This window comes from Achroia grisella, unplaced genomic scaffold (assembly GCF_030625045.1).
Source record: "Achroia grisella isolate CSIRO2021 unplaced genomic scaffold, CSIRO_AGI_Agris_v1 utg558, whole genome shotgun sequence".
In the NCBI taxonomy this organism is placed as follows: domain Eukaryota; kingdom Metazoa; phylum Arthropoda; class Insecta; order Lepidoptera; family Pyralidae; genus Achroia; species Achroia grisella.
In genome coordinates, this window is record NW_026712938.1 from 305,962 (window position 1) to 327,528 (window position 21,567).

At 31.7% G+C, this 21,567-nt stretch overlaps 2 protein-coding genes across 2 annotated transcripts in view; both read right to left on the reverse strand.

Annotated features, from left to right (window-relative positions):
- Positions 1 to 14,682, reverse strand: part of LOC131848504 (NADPH--cytochrome P450 reductase) — a 28,698-nt gene extending 14,016 nt beyond the window's left edge. The window contains exons 1-3 of the mRNA XM_059198392.1: positions 14,181 to 14,682; positions 2,499 to 2,685; positions 1,325 to 1,474 (exon numbers count right to left, since the gene is read on the reverse strand). Coding sequence (XP_059054375.1) covers positions 1,325 to 1,474; positions 2,499 to 2,685; positions 14,181 to 14,371 — 528 coding nt within the window. The 5' untranslated portion in view covers positions 14,372 to 14,682. The remainder of the gene's footprint in view (positions 1 to 1,324; positions 1,475 to 2,498; positions 2,686 to 14,180) is intronic.
- Positions 14,683 to 16,512: 1,830 nt separating this feature from the next.
- Positions 16,513 to 20,542, reverse strand: LOC131848389 (large ribosomal subunit protein uL23). The gene is made up of 5 exons (XM_059198218.1): positions 20,433 to 20,542; positions 19,344 to 19,789; positions 18,706 to 18,833; positions 17,095 to 17,271; positions 16,513 to 16,644 (listed from the first exon to the last, which is right to left on the reverse strand). The coding sequence occupies exons 1-5, from the start codon at positions 20,461 to 20,463 to the stop codon at positions 16,560 to 16,562; spliced, it is 867 nt and encodes a 288-aa protein (XP_059054201.1). The 5' UTR covers positions 20,464 to 20,542; the 3' UTR covers positions 16,513 to 16,559.
- Between the last annotated feature and the right edge of the window lie 1,025 nt (positions 20,543 to 21,567).

Below are 21,567 nucleotides of genomic sequence, written 5' to 3' on the forward strand. Positions count from 1 at the left end.
AAACCGTATATTGGGTAACAACGGTGTATACAATTTCATATCAAATTCGTTATTTTAAGATGCTCCATTTTTTCACATATTGCTCGTAACAGTATTATAACTTGCTCTGCTCATTGCCAGACCCTTAGTGTGGTTCCAACCCCCCGCCGGACCCCCCCAAACTATACTATTTTATAAATAAATTTACGTTATTTTAATAAAGCTGAACTTTATATATGTTATTGAGAGAACTATTAAACTTAAAAATATAAAGTTCAGCTTTATTAAAATGACGTAAGTCTATTTCTAAAATAGTATAGTTTAGGGGGGTCCGGCGGGGGGTTGGAACCACACTAAGGGTCTGGCAACGAGCAGCGCAAATTATAATAATGCTACGAACAACATATGAAAATATGGAGTTTCTTAAAATAACGAATTTGATATGAATTTTTTTACACCTTTGTTACCTGGTACCTGCCAAAGGAACCACGATCCAGGTTTCATGTTTGGGGATCGTTCTTACCTGTGTTGGGGACACACATACAACAACTTTCACGTTTACTAAAATGACGTATGTCTGGCCGTCGTGGGCTCTTGCTCTATTTAGAATATCAGGAGATGGGAGGGTCTCTCAAATACGAAGGGAAATACGAATGTGAAAAAAAAATGTTTATGTTGACGTCACTTAAACCTAACTAACTACACTAATTACACTAATAAAAGCTTACGTAAGAACAACAAACTGGTTTTACCTAAGTGCTTTTTGACGAAAGTTAGTAAGTAATTTGTTTTGTGGAAATTGCATAAGGATTTACAACAAACTGCCAGAGTGTGTCCTCAATCTGCCAGAAAAAAGAAATTTTGAAATGTCTTAGAAAACACTTATTTGTAAAAAAGTTTAATATAAAATGGACGAGTTCAATGTTTTTGTAAAGAAATTCGAATTTAAAATTCATAGCGCTGACAATATTATCTCATTGCACAAAGATTGAGTGCGTAGCGGTTTCTATGTTGATTGTCGCATGCCCAATCCTTGTTAATGTGTATGTACTTAGAACAACATTTATTTAATAGAGCAACATGCAAGTTTCGTGCTCGTTCTTCTTCAGATGAGTCTGCGTTTCAAATGAGTGGTACAATAAAAAAAAATTATTCAAAAGTGCTTATATTAAGTTTATTTGAATAAAGATTATTTCTCCTTCACAAATATACGCATTTTTAAATATTATAGTATACACAAAGAAAAATTATGCCATAGATTTTTTTTCATTTGGATCTTATATCACCAGTTACGTCAAGATTACTGATATTGTTTTTATGGAAGGTTACATAAGTATGTACTTACGGCGTAATTCAATCCAGTTAGATTGGGATCTCCGTTTTTCAGCCATTCATAGAACTCCATGGCATTGTCCGTGGGATCGCCCTCACCGTAGGTCGCCATACAGAATACAGCTAATGAACTTTCTATGTCAGGAAGTTTTGTGAGTTCCTCCTATAACAAAAAAAACAGTTTGTTTAAGTACATTATTTCTAGTATACCACATATACTACAATATATATATAACGTATTACATAGATCAAAAAATATTTCTCATACATATCGGTATATAAAAATTTGCTACAACGATTTCGCACTTGTACATTATTTTACATATGCATGCTTATCATAATAGAATAATTGTTCGTAGCTTTGTGCTTTCATACAAATGTCAGGTAGAAATATCTAGCCTATGTGGCTTGTAATCTGTCTTTCGATTAAAGGACAAGGCAGTAAAATTACCGTATAGAGAATTACAGACATGACAACTTAGTCCTCCGGTGAGGGTTATCACGTAGTCACGTGATAACGTGATGTACGTAGCCCTATTCGCGTATATAGACGACGGACACTTGCCATCAGGGGATACGTCAGTTTGTTTTTGCCATTTACATAAAAAAAATATAGAGTATCATAATTTTATTTTATGTTGCCTACAGGGTACCACTGGTATCAACCTTACTGGGAATATCTAAATTTTCAAACTGGTTCAATTTACGCGCTAAATTACAAATTGGGTGAACTTGACGTGGAAACTTAAATTTTATTATATTTTATCTGACTCTATTAGTATAAAAAAATAAATACAACAAGGAAAAAGCGGTTGCTCTAAACAACGATGAAGTAGTTTTAAGCGTCATAAAAAAAAGGCTAATGGAAAACGTAATTTTAATACTATTAACCATCAGAGAATAAATAGCAAAACGCTACAATCATTTATTTAACCTATGTAAACATAGTAACATGTCTTATCGTCGGAATGACTTTGTGTTTTGTGTTTGTATACCAATTTTGTTTAAAAAGTGTCTGTATCTATGACAATATTTATCACAAGAGTGTGTGTTATTACTACGCAGTGTGCCGTACGTGATTACCTTCAACATAATTATGCATTTCACTATCAAGAATTGACAGTAGGACTGTAGTATTATTAATATTCGCAGCATGTCTTAAATTATAGAAAAAACAATTAACAAACCATATCACATTCTTCCGGGTCAGCCACCATTCCCTTCATCTTATATCGAGCACCTTCTTTGGCGAGACGGCCAGCGAATTCTTCACCGGTGCCTGTTTGTGATCCATAGAATACGACTAATTTCCTTCCAGACGACTGTAATTTTTTAATAAATGAATTTTCTGTAACTTGTATGGATCCAGCTGTCCTGTATAACAAAAATAAATGCTTTAATAGTCAAATATACAAAAGCCTTTGAAAAAAAATACCAAATACATAAGAGTATTAAATGGTTCTCAGATCAGAATTCAAAATCTGTAATATAAAATAATACTAGATATTATTTTATATTCTAAAATAATATTAGAGGCTAGACTAGCCTCTAGTATTATTTTAGAGTTGGCTATGGGTTATATTATATTCCAAATAAATTTAGTAAATAAATAACATTTTCATCAATTTTATTTATTTACTAAATTTATTTAGGGCGGGAATTAATGCAGCGTTTTATAAAATGAAATGAACTTTCAAGAGCTAGGGTGTAACAGGAGCATAAAAATCCACTTCCTGCACTCACATTGCAAAACTGAAGCATTAGCAATCACCCAGTATTTATTTCATACTCAGAGCCATAAAAATACCCAAAAACAGAAAAAAATGAAGGAAACAAAACTAGTGTTGACCAGTGGAATAATACAGCGTCATCTCTCAACTCCCAAACTAAGCTGAGTTTGAGTAATGGATACTAGATAACTAATAGAAACACTTAAATAAATATTTATCTGAGGTTTTCTATGTATAATACATATGTACACATCAGACAAATGCAAACTATCATATTGATGAATACAATTGTTTTTACTGTACGAGGATTTGATTCCGTGATCATAGGAAATAAGACGGTGTAGTAGGCCGCTAATTAATCCACTCATTATTTAACCACAAATGGATTTAAATAAAAACGATGTTCGAGTAGGTATACTCTACTCTACTGTGTACGTATACTAGTACACGATGTCTTTGTCATGATGTAATGGGTACTTATTATTTATAATGTTGTTCCTATTACACTTAAATTATACTTAATATTATACCTACAGTGCAGTGTTTAGTAACATCGCGGTAGTCCTATTACCTAGCACTTCAATTGTATAGCCTTAATAAGTCTATTATTAAATACGAGGACTTTGGTGTACGTTATCCAAAGTTGTTTGAAATCATATTTAAATGCTTGCATACGGAATAGGGAATCTTCATTCATGACGGTCTAAAATACGTTACAATAGGTATAAACCTATACTAGCACTTTTATCAATCCGGAAATATAATTAACAATTTTAACTATAATTTATCTTATGGAACACGGATGTTTTGCCAGAATATTGTCTAGTTATATCATCATTAGATAGTCAAGACTGTGTAGGGAGATATATATCGACTGCTGTATAGACTCTTCTGATGTCTGGTCACTAACGCCAGAAGTATTATCAATTTTAAGTATACCGATATTGGTTTCAGCATTGACACATGTCATCCAGTATATCTACTCTAATGAATGCTGATAGATAAAATCTACATTTACAATATGTTATGTAAAAACCAAAGTTCTCACTGAATTGATTAGTCATTGACGAACAGACTTCGATACGCCAACATCGATAGAAATTAGATAAACCAGTAAAAACGCAGTTTTGGATTTGTGTTATTTGTATTATTTGGCAGCGATAAAACTTTCTTAAAATTTCTAGAAATTATAGAAATGATAATAAATCGCGAAACTAGTTCTCATTCCCTGGAACTATACAATAATGATATCCACTAGGTTAATAGACAGAACAAAAGAAATGCGGGTAGCGGGGTGATTGATATGTGATGATTCATTTTATAAAACGCTGCATTCCCGCCCTAAATAAATTTAGTAAATAAATAAAATTAATGAAAATATTGTGAAACTAAAATACTAAAAGGGAACATTGATCGTTGGAAATCATTAACAGACAACAAGTGGATATTTGTTCAATCCTCTTTAAGTAAGTTATCTTTAGATTGTTATATAACTCTGATGTAATTGTAATTAATATTTTAGGAACCGGAATTGTAAGTTTACCGGACCATTGTACAGTATATTAAACAAGTAAAGAAACAAGATTATTACCTAAGAACAATAATATTGTGAATGTATCCCTGCCAGTCATTATGTCTGACTTTAATATAATCAATGATACTTGTTGTAACTCTAGCAAGATGATAGAATATGTGTCTCCCGTGACATTGAGAAATATTCATTTGGATAATTTAAAGGTTAATGACAAAATTACCCAATCACTTATAGAAATGACAATCAAATTAATCAACCAACCCCATTTGATACCATACGGAACACACTATCCTGTCATCACTATATTACTTTTATGTATCTTTATTTGTTTAGTAATATTTGTTATTTTTAAGCGATTTAGAATTTAGTAATTTCTGTTTTAAACAAAATTTTGAACCTGAGAACTGCAATGAAACATCCGATTCTGGTTACCATCATTCGGAACCTGATGTTGAATCTGCACCTATGCCTCGCCTCATACAGATAATTTAAATTATATTTATACAACATAAAGCTTACGGGCTTAACCCCTAACTTTAGTCTTACGCGGGAGGGTTGTTATACCCGGTAACATAAGGAAATGCTCACAATCAACATTTCCAGTATTGCTGACTTCAGCAATACTGGGCATCGAGGCGAAGCATAGCATTATAGGCAGGTATTCTCCTTCCAAATTTCATACACGTCACTCCTCTGTATTATATCTTATAATTTTATTTAAATAAATTCCTTTTTTTAAAAAGGGATTTTAATTTCATCCAATAACAGATAGCATAGACTCAACAAGGTTGACGTCGTCGTAATAAATCTATTATACTAAGGAAATTACTCATTACCATAACAAACGATTTCCAAGCTTTAGATTCAACTTCATTCATTATTATGATTTAATAAAATTAGGATCTTTTACGTGTTGCCTAATCTGTGGCCCATCAAAAATACTTGTAGGTATATAATAATGCTTTAAATTTTTCTGAACTTAATCTTGGGATTTTGCGCGAAAGGAAATTAAAATATTCGTTACTTTTGTCAAGTGCCTTCAAAAACTGTTTCATTATACCGAGTTTAATATGAAGTGGTGGAAGTATGATGATGAAAATAAGTTAGGACATGGCCACTTATTTCAATTTCCAGGGTTAATTCCGTTTACTTTCACAACGCAGAAGTTGTAATCGTCATGATGATTTCATAGTTCGCAGTAAATCATGGGTGTTATGAACATTATTGCATACTTTTTCCGAGTGTTGATGATACGCAGTTTTCACAAAGTTCGATATAGGTTTTTTACAATTACATATTCACTACAAATATAGCAAAAATAATCTGGATTAATTACACAATATCTTATTGAAGAAGGCATATCGAAAACAACAACAAAATATATTTCAGTGTCCAATAAAAAAAGCAAAGCTAAGTTGAACATAGTAAGGTAAGTTAGCTGTAACTCAAAAACAACAGCTGTTAGAGAGAAACAATTGCTATATTAAAAAAATACGCGTTAATTCGAGGTAGAAACAAAAAAAATCGAAGGAACAGACATTTTTTTTTGTTGACCAGTGTTAAATACATGCTAGACCTAATATACTGTTATTGTTAGTACAGTTTAAATGTAGAAAACCATTGACAAAAGTAACTATTAGGATTCAGTAGAAATTATAACTATCATATTCATATTTGACATTACATATTAGGATGTAACAAACTGCTGTTAAACCATCATGCCTGTTCATACTGACTACAATGCCACAACAAAGCCTCGGATACTATTTTTAGTTATTGTTATGAAGACATTGTGTCTTACACAGGGTCAGATGTCAAGAGCATATTTAGGCAATAAGTAAAAATTGAATTATGTTAGACACGATGTCTACAAATACATCATAATATAAACATTTTATTTAAAAAAAATGTTAGAGCACTTTGTTTTTTTATATTTTAATGTTTTATATCCTCATGCTAGTTGTTTATTACTTGTGACATCGTTACGTTCAATACATTCGTTTGAGTTATTTTATCGATAAAGAGGTGGCATTATGCATAAAATACAACCTATTAATATAGTACAATACATAAATATTTATTCAATTGAAAATAATACTAAACTATATTGCATTGCATTGTGCAAGTACAGGGTCTGATTATACATTATGGAGTGCAGGCGAGCGGTCAATTAGTCAAACAGTATTAATAAAGAAAAGGAATATATGCATAATACATACTTTCCTTTAATATACTACATATATTACTTTTGGTTATGGCATAGTTCGTCGCGGTTGCAGCATTATGATAACTAATTGCACTGTGGTAAAATTGTACATTAAAATTTAGTAAATTAAATCTGAACTTACATTGCTTACAAGCTCTAGCTTATATGCTTAATCTGGCCCTAACAAAGAACAAGGTCTTCAGGCAGTGATTATTATAGAAAGTCGTAAACGTTTCTTAGAAACTCGATAATTGAACAATATTGTTGATTCATAGTTTCAGTCATAGCAGTTATACGGAAAATATTGTAAACATATGATATGTACCATATTGTTCATGTTTTTGTTTGACTAAATTACCTCCATGCAAATTGAGGTAATGGACGGGTTTATACTCTGTATAATATAAACAAATACAAATTTTAGAGTTTTGTCAAAATCCAGCAACCACAACGGTTTGATAAGGGTATAGTACATTGTATAGACAGTTAATAAGGAGTAAGCATCAGCCCCAGCTTTAAGTCAAGCAAGTTAGCACGATGGTTTCGACGGCCGCTGGGAAGTCGATCTGATATAGTACCTACATACAAGCACTACTCTTCATTGTTCACGATGCCGTCCCGCATCTTTATCGCTATCTGTGGCGTATCCAGACTAGGTATACTTTTGTTGTCGAGATGAGGGCAGTGACAAAATCCAGCAGTGGCAGTTATTTATATCTTTTCGTACACATGTACAAATAATGTACAAGTTCAAGAAAGTAGTAGGTCAAGTTAACGTGACATTACTGAAATCTTCACTGGATGTCCTCATAGTCATAGATACACATACATACTGAAACAGCGACTAATATACTATGTATTTAGAGAAGAGTCTTCTAGTTCTAAGAAGCGTAGTGATTGTATACATTATCACAGACGGGTCGACCTGTGACCAGGATGCTTGTAACTGCGTCGAATTATCGGGAGTTAACAAAAAAGATAATCACAGTTTATATCCCGTTAAATGTCTACTATTGTAAAAAAGTTTAAATCAATATAGTGTCACGATTTTACAAAACTCATCATAATCACTCATTAATTTCTCAACAGACTGACAATACTAAATTAAAAAAATGGGAGTTCTACCTTTTTCATGGCTCCTTACAAATATGTAAAGACATACTATAATATATTTTTTTCATAAACTACTTAACTCACAAACTACGTAATCTGTGCACTATGTGGTTACCAGAAGAATAATGTAAATATATTTAATTGATATGTTTTGTAAAGTAGTACTAATTCCGTGAATATTATTTTCCACTGTTTAATACTATATTTCAATATAAATGTATACAAAGTAAACTAGGAATATTGTACCTATAATCTCTCGTATTTTGTGGAGGTAGTGATTTCTTCTTGAGTACTTGTCGAGTCTGGAATTTCTATTTGTAATATTGAAATAAGAGTTTTTACTACGTGCATATGAATATAAATACGGTACATACACCAAAATAACATTTTTTACAATTTTTGTCTGTCTGTCAGTTTGTTCTGGCTAATCTCTGAAATGGCTGGACCGATTTAGAAATGACATTTTTAGGCAGGTAGCTGCTGTAATAAGGAGTAACTTAGGTTACTTTTATTTTAGAAAAATAAAGTTAAATTCCACGCGCACGATGTCGCAGAAACAGCTAGTTTTAAGAAGCAGAGGTACGCACGTACGTACCACGTGTGTATTAATTACATAGTGGTAATAAATAGTTTCACTACACATCTGGTGAACATAAATTAAACATATAAAGTATTAATGACGAAGTTAAGTATTTATTCTTACATAATTACTTTAATGATGTAATAAATGTGTTATGAACAAAGATATTTATATTTATATAATACGCAAAATCCAACTATGGATTGTAGATTTTGTTGACGTTGGATGGTTAATAACGACAATGTCAACATAACCACCGTCAGGTGTCGTTTCATATGACGGTTAAAACCTGCCAAATACGTCAACGGTTATTTTCTTTATTTGAACTGACCAATAGGTTTTGAGTTAGCATTAATAATGCGATAGAAGTTGGCATTTTCGTGGCCTGTACACTGTATGAAATTAAATCCCTTAAAATGCTATATATTTTATCTAAATTATTAACCGGTTATACTGGTTTCTTTAGAACAGAATTTGGATTGCCCTTAATGTCTCATGTGAACTGCTAATACTAAAAAAATATACAATCAAAACAATTTTAGTAAAGAGGGCCTCATAAGTTCACATAGACTACAGGAAGGAAATTGACTGACCTCGGTGTGGTCACGTCAAGGTTTCTCTAGGAATTAAAAATGCAACATCATCAGATTCTTCGAAATCTATCATCCAATACAACTATGTCAACAATTGAGTATCAATTATAATTATTAATATTATTATAATACAATAAGTGATCGTGATCAGAACTCCTCAAATTACTACAATACTATCTCAAAACAGTAAACTTTTTTTAAAATAATTGAATACTTTAAAAAAAATTGAGTATATTTAAAAACCGTCGTTTTTTTTAATTCCTACGAGCCAGGAACAGGTTAATGTGACCAATTTCCTCCTGGTCCAAAGCTTCTATGAAGGTTAAGGTAGTTGTGATATGACGCTCTTTCACTGGCAGCTGCAGCTGCGATGGTAAGTTGAGCATTTAATGAGCTATCATAGAATAAAATATACACATATAATGTGATTAAATATCTTCAGTTGACGAGTGACCCACACAGTTAGTTACAATGTTATTTATTCAAAATAGAGAGAAAATGACAGATTTTTTTTTACGTGTTTGCTAGGGTACTGCCGTAACCCACAGCCGTAACAACAGGCGACATTCACTACGCTTCATAATACACATTCCTTAACTATCTTATTGCCTGCGACGAGCCAGCAACAGCTCAATGTGAAATTTCCTCTCAGTTGAAATCTTCTACATGGTCAAAGTAGTTTAAAATTATATAATATTAAAATTTAGAGCGCGAAATTTAGAGGTTTATTAAAAAAAACTTAGCGAGAGTTCTGCTCTTCAACCAACCCTCGGAATCGCAGGTACTTTGACTTGACTTCATAATACAACTATGTTAACCATTATAGAAGTTTGCGGCCGTGTGGCTATGATTGATTAAATTAGGTTCTGGCTCTGTGACTATTAATAGTTTTCGACCGAGAGGAAATAATTGATGAAAAAAGGCCTCGCCGACTATGAACAGCGTCAGCGTCTGTTCGCATAAAGTGATATATTCGAAATGATACGCAGACGTAACTACTTATATAGTAGATTAAGATATTTAGTAATTTTATATCTATCGCGCGATGAGCTACTATATTTTTCCATGTTTATTTGTCATTTTTTTCTCTACAGAAGCATAACTAAAACAGACTAGATATCATAGTAAATGATTATGGAGTCCATTAATGTAGGCCACAGATTTAATATAAGATTGCATCACTTGGCGCTCCGATTATGTCGGTATATTCTGTATTTATAGAATAATACCTAATATATACAAATTATATTTAAATTATATATAGTATATTGTATCCGCATTTAGAAGGAAACGAAAATTTATGTTTCTTATATAGGCTGTCTCCTATAAGGTATTTAAAATTAAAATTTCGAATAAAATGCAAATGGCGTGCAAGTTGCAGGGGGAGCACCAACGGTCTTTACGAAATAAGTGGCCATGGAGCGATTTCTACAAAATTCTACAAAAAGTTTACAGATTAATCAATGAGTCGCATTTCGCTTATCAGCTTTGCTTTTAAATAAAATAGACTATACAGAAATTAATCACTGTTACCATATAGTACGTATTAATCAATGATAAAAACCTATGTGCACTACGTATTAAAAGGGTCGTACTTACGGATATTAAATTATACTTATTTATTAGTCATGAATCTGATAGCATACATTTTATCACTAATAATACAACATTGTATAGGTAAATATCGTGTGTAGGTATATCTCGCAATTAATATTATGATTAATTGCGAGATATACTACACACTACATTATCATATAATAGATGAGTCTACTACTTTATGATAATAATAGTAGATCTACTTACCAGACATTTATTGAAATGTCAATAAATGTTTCAATTGTAAAGTTCGTATTTCAAAAGATATATATTTCATTAGGTCCCTAAACTAATGTTGTACAGCCAGTAGTTTCATAATAAGTATGTTTTAAGGTAGTGTGTAAAAATCCGTTTACGTAATGGCATTAATTCAGTTCACATAACACAGGTTCATATTAAAATGTGAACAGCGAGATAACTGCTTCTCAAACGATGGTTTGTCATAAGTTTCATCTCGTCGTCTTTTGTGTTCTATACAACAAATTTAAATAATAGAACGCAAGTAAAACCTACATAGTATTAAATGAAAGAGTGAAATAAATTTGAGTTCAATACCTATAAAAAATACCATTGAGACGTCTGAAATATCTTCTACTTTTGATGTGGTACACAAATTGGACAAAATGTTTAGTTTGAATACATAAAGATTTTCATATTGACCAATGGCTACAGTTAAAGAGTGCAACGTTCGTTAGATCATAACACGATTAAATTTCACATATTATAATAACGATGTATTATATACGGGAACATCTCGGAAATATTGTACACATTTCTTACATAAAAATATGATTTAAATATTTTTCGTTATTCTTTAATAAGTACCCAAAGGGTTACGTACTGATCATATACCTAAATAGAAGTTTAGTTTAATAATATTATATTAATTTAGTTTCATTTAGATACAATGGGATAATATCTAAAAAATTAGATGTCTATTTCTTTTACGAATGTAATAATGATTTCCTTATAGACCAAATTTTGGTAGCTGTAAAATCATCTAATTTATTTGTACACGATTTTCGACGATTTTTCAATAGCGATGCTGGTAAGAAAATTCGTTTTATTTTTCATGATATCATATGAACAAAATCTCATCTCAATACTTTGATCAATTGTAATTTATTTGCGTTCGGACGCTTTTACATCAGAGGGTGAGTATGAGTACAGTATTTCCATTGTAACAGGGTAATGAAATGAGACAAAAATATTAAAATCTGTATTAAAATTTGAAAAAGAATGAACTTCTGACCTGTCTGACCATCAATAAAGTCATGTACACATTATGTCACTGATTGACGTTAATTCCGGCTTCCAAATTAAAGTCAATAGGCTCAGCGGTCGGGGTTCCACGGAAATTCACGGTGTACTCTCGTTTTTAAAATCATACAGGATAAAAAAGTGCGTACAATATCATTGTAAAGAATTAATTATTGGTTGACAACAAATTATCTGGTGTTAATAGAGATATCAGAAATGTTCCTAAAGATAAATAAAAGAAACAAGTTAACGTTCTAGTTGTGTATTTTATGTGTAATTTTTTTATACTGAACACAATGCGACGTAGAATTGTGTTATAAAACACGGCCTCATCTGCCCTTTGTATTTCGTAAATACTTGGACTAGGTCAGTAACTAAAAATCCTACAGAAACCTCCTCTGGGGGAGTTTGGAGTCAGCACTGACGCCACAGCGGTAGACATACATCAATCACGAACTCAGTAGCGGGACTAGCGGGTCAACTCTAGATTATGGCATCTATAATTAACATAATGTAAATTGCTCAAAACATGTAACTCTATCACAAACAATATTACTTAGTAACTGATGACTTAGATCTACAAAACAAGCGAATTTACCGATCGATGAAATCCAATCCCACAAACGTGTATTCCTGCGTCAATTATGCGGGATCAGTTACTTGGAATTATACAAGAGGTATCCGCCGATATCTGTAGTCAGTTTGAAATCAAATTTGAATACGAAATTAGATGTCTGTCTATATCCAAATTTTGGAAAGTCAAAGAAAAATATGTAGTTACGATCGTTTGATCTTGTAAGGTTACAGGAAATAGATTATAATAAAGCAGTGTCTTACTTGTCGAGGTGACATTTTTTCTTATTTTATTATAAATGTTTTTACTGTTCGCTGCAGAGTACGTACTAGTATATTAATATGTTATAACAATTGCAACCGTGTGAACTCGTGTGTATCAGTGCGTGTTATGGCTACTACTCGTCACTCGTCAATAGTGGACATATATAAGGTTTTGTCATTTTGAGAATATTTTTAGGAGTAGGTATTCACTTTTTTTTTTTTTGCAATATAATAAAACTGTAATTTTTAAAGTTATGCTGAAATCGTAAAAATCAAAAATGTGCACTGTTCAGAACTTCTCAAAATTATATTTTGAGAAGTTCTGAACAGTGCACATTTTTGTACAGGACTTTACATTAAATCAGTATTGTCTACAGTATAAAATGTGTGTAGGTATATGTAGTACTCACATCCTCGTACATCTCTAGGTACATCTGCGCTTTATACTTTTTCATGCATTCGACGTTCCACAGAAACAAAGTTGCCATAATGTGCCTGAGGCGAAATTGTTGTATATATTCCAAAACCTTCCTTCTTTTACATGATGAAATTTCTGGGACCACGTATAAATAAGCGTACAAATTGTATTTCGGATGCAATGTCTTATACGGGATTGGACCCTTACCTTCGCCCTGATTTCTTTCCCTTTTCCTATAACCTTGGATGCTTCAAACAACACGATAAACAGTTAGCCGCCATAGTGCAACCAACCGTGAACGATGAATATCCTTTCGATGTGGGGAGTAATGTGGAAAAGTAACTCCACTGCTAGCAACGTATAACATAACAAGAATTAACCACAATGATGGCCAGGTGGGTACCCACGGAAGTTAACCTAACTTGGTATGATGGTACATTAATTAATTGGCTCACAAGTCTCTATTACTAAGGAGAGAACGATTATTAGAACTAGTTGCCCATTGCCAGCAATCTAACATCAAGAATGGACTTCAAGCCTAATATTTATTATATAATATAATAAATACATAGATGATCAATATTTTTTTATGAATGAAACATAAAAAAATATTGAACGATGTTATAATTTAATAGGTGCATATACATTGATTTGGTGTTCATGTGCCCTATTAGATCGACCTCCACGGGGTCATCCCTCTAAACAAACGGGGTTAAATTACATACGACATACAGGGCAGGGTGACCTGATTCTTTTATCATTCACTGGTACTCTTATATAGTATTATTTCCTTAATACAGTCTGGATTAATATTCTATCATCACCCATTTACAAAATCTTGGTTCATCTATTGTATCAACTTCTAAATTGGGAACATTGTAATTAATTATTTTTTTACCTCGGTACGTTATATTGTTGAGATAAGTTATCTACTTAGTTCAACTTCAAATAATATTATATTATTATCAATAGTTTAGTCACAAAAAAACAAAAGATACTTACTGAATTGAATATTTGCTAAGAACTATTTCATCTTTCTTGTTATCTTTTCTTGAACTGTATAACCACCAAATTGCTGCTCCTAACAATACAACGAGCATGACAATATCGAATGTGCTGAATAGCGATCCACCAGCGGCGGCCGCGGCGGCCGTGGTCGCATCCTTCAGAATATCCTGTGTACCGTCTGACATTTTGGAGGTTATATTAATTTGCACAACAATTCAAATAAATCGTAAACACCTTTATTTATCTTATAAAATAAAGAACAAGTATTCAAGTGGCTAACGATATAACACGTCCAAAAATATTGCGTAGCACTAATGACACTATTTAGTTTGACCACTTATCAACACATGATTTCCTCAGATTACGTTTAAGTTCGTGACTGTTCATGACGTGACAGAAAGCAGGCTGGTTGTAGTTTTATTGCTGGTCTTTTTTTTTACTTGACGACTGAGATGGACGAGGTTCCTCTCTTTCTAATTATAACGAGGAGTAAACGAATATTGTCGTGTTTATACGAAGTTAAACAGTAATGCGTCATTCATGCATGACTAGTTTAGTGCATATTAGTTCGCGAAGCGGAGTGTTCAACTTAGTTCGCAGCTGTGTTCAGAACTAGTTCATTCGTTTCCGACTCGAGTCAGAGAAAGGCACTAAGCTGGTCTACAACATGTAGGATTTATTGATTATTTTTAAGCAGCAATAATATTCCTTAGTTCGCAAATTACGCGTTCCTTTTTTTTACAGTACGTATAGGTATAGTAGTATTGTATAAAACAAATTAATGAGGGGCACACATAAAATTGTATTATAAACAAACATTACTCTTTATTTATGTTCATAATAATCTGTAAATGTTCAATCATGGGTTCTTTAAAGTGTAACTAACATTTCGAGCAACAAATAAATTTACTAGGTACTGTTATTTTCGTGTAGGTCGTCCTTCCGCTCTTCCGAACTACACAAGACAGATCGATTACAAATATAAAACCAAACAAGACGGAGCCATACATATTATCATTTATTTAGTTTGTGGACAATATATACCACTGAATGAAATAAAGCAAAAAAATGTTATATATATAATACAGGAGTGAGGTTTAGTCAGTTTGGTTTATACTGACCGAGCCCGTGACTTTATCTTAACGTTTAGAATGACAATAATAAACTATTTTTGTATCTTTGGTGTGGGTAAACTGATAGGAATAAAAGAAACACTAGGTTTTAAGCGAAGCTTACTACAAATTTCTTGTGAGTTGAGCACTCAAATCGGTTGTCGTTTCTGAGATTAGAGTGCACAAATGTACAGACAAAAAAGCACATTCCACTGTTTTGTCCAATTACAGTGATAAAATCCCTATTAAGTCAATATTTTTTTATATACGGAAAGTATATAAAAAATATTGACACCTTAATTATATACCTTTTTAGATGAGAAAGTATTATTAATAATTTGTACGCTTAGAGTCCATAATGTTTTTTATGCTACATGGCACTTAAACTCAAGTAACGTTTAATTTATCAAAAAAAAAAACATTTGTAGTCATAGCTATTACTTATTAAGCATTCATGGGTATTTGTTACCAAGTTCTATACACATAAAAATTTTTAAGATAAATATAGTCGGTAATTTAATAATAGAACTTATTAGAAATTCACATTTCTGACATTTCATGTTCCTGACTATTACTGTTATTAGGTACCAATAAACTATGTTATGGGTCTAAAGCGTGCGTGTATCATAAACAAATTTTGCACTTGTTTTCAGCACCGTTTTTAACCGATATTATATTGATTCTTTGCTATTCTGTTACACAGCAAATAGTGTCAGAAATAGTAATATAGTTGTAGAATTAATTATAATGTATAAATAACCCTGGACTGGACATAAACAACTTTATAATCCCAGCAGCCTCTAAATGTCATTTAGTAAAGCTAAAGGTTTTTTTGTAATTACTTATATAATAACAGAATCTAGAATATAGACGCATAAAAATAGACATATTACTAATTATGGAGTCGCAGTATTCAGTATAATATTCTATAATATAGATATACGAGAATACTACGAATACTAATATACCTACCTACTGACTCCTAGTATAGTGCAAACTAGTAATTTAGTAACAACTGCAACTGTTAATGGGACATTACTAAGTGTAAAATTGTGAACTTTAATCTAATCTAAATGTGAATTGTTAGTTATATAGTTACATAATCAAGGTAGATTTACTTCAATTAATGTAGAATGTATAGACATGCTACGTGCATGATTTGCTATATATGCAGTATGGGGTAAAATGTTAGGTAGGCTAATTAAAACAAAATATTTTATGTATTTTTTTTTATTCTTATACAATATAATACAGCATCTATTTATATGATGCCGATTTTGTTGGCAACATCTAATGCGTCATGGTCCCTCGCAAGCCGCACGTACGCCTTCTTCTTGCCGTCAGGCCTACAAGGAAATATATAAACTTCGTAAGTGAATGTTCACATTTATAACATAGAATAGGATACTTGGTTATATTCAGAGTTGTGTAAGTTTTATTTCATTCTCTATCAATGAGATTCCCACTGAAATATCATCATTTGTAAATATAGATTATTGTTCACTTGCAGATCATTACAGGAAACAATTATAAAAATACCTATTTCTGTATTCTATATACCATATCTCGGCTGTGCACGGGATACACATTATATACATGGCATATGACAGAAATCATATAACTGTACACATATATTATATACATACATAAAACTTCCAGGAGAAAATTAGATAGTCTTATCTGTTGCATAATTTAGAAACAGAAAGATGCAGACGTAAAAGCAGCTTTATACTTTTTATATTTACAAAATTTTTATTATTAGGACAGGAATAATTATTAGAAAGTATTTTACATACCTGATGAGGGTGTTCACTTTAGCCACATTAATGTCATACAGTTTCTTAACTGCAGCCTTAATATGATGCTTATTGGAAGTGGTGTGAACAATAAATACCAATGTATTATTGTCCTCTATCTTCTTCATTGCCGCTTCAGAGGTTAATGGATACTTTATGATATTATATGCATCCATACTGCAATATTAATATTATAAGTGTGAATAGTGCATACATTAATAGTAATTATGAATAAATTAAACATTTTCTTGGTAATTGATTCACAATTTCTGAATCAATTATTATTATTATTATAATAATATATAACAGAAACCTTATTTAAACAAAGGTATATACTTTTTCAGTTTAAAACAATATTCTTTGGCTTTCTACACATACACAATATGGGGCAGCTTTTGTAGTGTATTTAATATTTTTTGTTGCAAGATATTATTAAATAAACAATGCTTTGTAAAAAATTAAAACATTAGTATTGAAATAACATTGTTATTAAACTATCCTTGAAATTCCAGATTAAAATGAAAAAAAAAATTTTTGAAAAAGTGTGAAGCAGTATGTTTAATAGCAAATTAATGTGCAACTTATTCATTTTTAGAATATAGTGTTTTTACAATTGATTGCTAGTGCATCAAAACTTCAGTACAAACATTAATTAAGAACATAACATTTATTTGTAACAATTCATTGTTAACAATTAAACGGGACTAATATATTAAAAAGATAACATATATATTATTTTTATTATATCTTAAATGCCTGACCTTCTCAATAGAATACTCTAAAATATTTCAGCAAATAATAGGTCTATATTATTCCGGTAGGTATATTATTATACTGCCTTCCTACAAAACTTATAGAAAATGTAAACAAACATTTTGTCTCAAAAATTATTAATAGCAGATATCTATATGTCAAATAATGTTAATTGGTGCATAGATAATTATTTAAGATTTTATTCTAATATATTTAATTTCTATCAAACTTAGTTTATGATTTCTCAGCCATACATTTTTGCAGAGAACTGTTTTAATATAGTGCATCAAATTGAAGATTAGTTTAATCAATGGCAATAAGTTATATAATAATAGGTAAAAATAACAAGCAATAATAATATATTTACTGTTTTATAATTCAGACCCATACACCATTGCTATTTTCTTGATTTGTGCTACAATGCTTATTGTTCATTCCTCATCAATAAGTTAAATAAAATAAATAATAAATAAAGTCAATAAGTCAAAAATATATTCTTAATAAATAAGTAAAGATACTATTTATTCAATCAAATTTACCCTATCTGTCTATAGAATATGATTTGTCAGCCATCCTAGCATATTTCTGATGATGTATAATTAATTTAGTAAAAAAACCGAAAAATTCAATAGAGTATTAAAATTCAATATAATTATTGATTTTTTTATTCATACTGATTTTAGACATCACTAAGCCATCTCAGGCAGTGTTAATGACCCCTTTGGTCACCTTTTCAGTAAATTCTATTGAAACAGAGTATCATTATGATGGTATCCCCTTTTCTATCATTTTTTTCTAAATGGTAAGGAAACGGAGATGTACATGGATAAAATCAGAAAAGGTATAAATATAACTTACCGATTCCTTTTAGGTAGTGATTTCCTAGGATATTTAGGATTTCTAGGAGGTTCAAAAGTCTTGGGCCTTCGGAAATGAACTGAAGTTCTGATTTTACGAATGCGCTTGCCATGTTCTCCCTTAACTACCTGAAGAACAAAACACATATATTGTTGTTAATCTAGACAAAGTAATACTTATTTATACTTTGTAAGCATTTTAATAAATAGTTTACATGGTTTAAACAGGTATTGTATTGTATTATACAAAACACCAGGAATTAAAAATAACATTATCATCACAAATATCCCACTTATATAAAGTGTAGTAAAAATTTAAACATGGTAATTTCCAGTTTAACAATAAACAAAACTGGCTTGGGAAAGATGTTGTTTGGGCTATTATAATGTAGTTAGTAGACAATTTAAATAAGTCATTTAAAGATGTATACATTCTCAACTTTTGACAACCAATCAATATCATTATTTAAAAAACAAAACCATTTACAATCAAATCAATACTCTTTAAATTTTGTGGAATAAAAGTCCTGTATGATAGACCTACAAGAATGTCTATTATCATTTTTTATTGTAATATGTCTGACTGTAATTACTAATGCATACAAGAAATTTGTTAAAAATTAATTAAATTATATTTACCTTTCGTTGAGCTTTAAGAGCCTTAGCAACAGGTTTTACAGCCTGCTTCTTTTGTCCCTTAATGCCTGTCTTCTTAGGTTTAGGTGCAATTTTCAATTTTGTAGCCACAGGCTTGGGTTTGGGCTTTGTAGCTGATGCAGCTTTCTTAACTGAAGGCTTAGCACTTGATTTAACCTTAAGGGCAGCAGCCTTGGCAGAACCAGGTTTTGCTGTTGGAGCAGCTGTAGGTTTTTTTTCAGCAGGCTTGGCGGTTGCAGTTGGGGCTGGTTTAGAAGGTGCAGGCTTTGCTGCAGGTGCCGTTTTAGGCGCTGCAGCTTTAGGGGCTGGAGCAGGAGTCTTTGCTGATGCCGGTTTAGGTGCACTAGTAGAAGTAACTTTCGGAGCTGCGGCTGGCGTCTTAGCCGTAGCTGGCTTTTTCTCTGCGGGTTTAGACCCTGAGGCCGATCCTATAATTGAAATATGTAAATTCAATTAAGCACATATATATAGTACCTTATTGAAATTTCGTAGGTTGTCAATTTTCAAAACAAATAATTTATATTTTTACTTCAAAGGTGCTCTCGTAGCATACATAAATGTGTAGTAAATTTTACCAAAACTACATTTTATTCATCCAAAGTCAATTTAGGTATTTTTTAGAGAAGTAAAATATGGAATAGACATATAATAATTCTTTGTAACTATTTTTGTGTAGTTCTTCGCATAAATATTGAGTTATTGTTTTCGTAACTTGACATACAGCAGATTTGGTGGAACGCTGTTAACCTAAAAGTTTAGGTCAAAAAACTGTATGGAATAACAATAATTTTATAAAAAACGTAGCTAGAAAATGTATACACTTAACACAATTCACATATATTTCAGTGTAAATTTCACACACTGTAATGATAACAAAAATTGACGATTTAATTATGATTTATATGTATATGCAAGATACCGCGTGGCTTGCCGTGTCATTAAATAGCTGACAATAATTTAACCAAGTTTAATATTTACTATTTTTCTAGTTAAGAGCATAAATTATAATTAACAAATATGAGTAGAGTAGAATTCTAAGAAAATAATTAGTTAATATAAAAATATTAGTACCCGATTTCTCTGGTTGCTTCTTAGGAGGCATCGTGACAAAAAAAGATGGATGAAGTTTAATTTTTTTTTATTTTAGTTTCACGTTTCACGGCTTTGGATTCTCACTTACAGATTGTCATAGAGTCTGTATACTCGTACTGTGATACTACCATAGCGTAGAATAAAATGCAAATTCATTGATCTCAGGTGTAATAATGTCGGGTGAGCCCGGGCAATTAACGAGAGATTTATGATATCGCCAAGGGTACCTAACAAACTACAAAACAGATCGGTAGTTAGCATAGTCAGTACATAGAAGTACAGCAACCAAATGTGACGAACGATAGCAGCAACACTGCAAGAACATATTATATAAATTATTTTCGAATAAAGGTATGAATAGTGGTCGAATGAATAGTGAAATAATCTTGCTCATAATGGTCAAAGATGCTAGATGTATATATATATAGATCGTACCCTAGTAGAGATGTGTCAACTCGAGTTGCGTATAATTCGAATTAACTCGACTTGGAAGAATTCAACCGGTGCATGGACGAATCAAGTGAAAGAGCGGGAGCGTGATTCGGTCGTACCACCTAACAACGACATGAAATTTTCCGATCATTTCATATGATAAAATGTTCACTTGTCACAAACGTCTCATTATGTGTTTGAGGTTATGGTATCATTCTAATGACTGACATTTGAAAACAAACATTTACAAATCACCACAGTAGAGTAGACCTGTAAAATGTAAAAATGCTTATTCATGCAGATTCATTTCAAATATATAGGAAATACGACCTAGTTATTGAATGATATTAAAAAAATAGCACTCAAATGACAAGAGTTGACCTGCGGCAAAGAATGCGTTCGATAAGTCCTTCCGCGCACGGGTATGGAGTGCCATTTCCATGCGCCCCAGTTCAGTGTGGTTCAGTGAAGCTGTCTAGGCAATCTGAATTCCGTTAGGATATTGGTGTTCTGTGATTTGAATCCAACAACATTAGAATAGTACGAAATTAAAAAAAAAACTATTTCTTCCAGGTAACTCGAGTTACCTGAATTTCAACTCGAGTTATGTTTAATACGAGTTAGCACATCTTCACTCCCTAGAGCCTAGGCAAAGAGTAAAGTAAATATACCAAATGATATA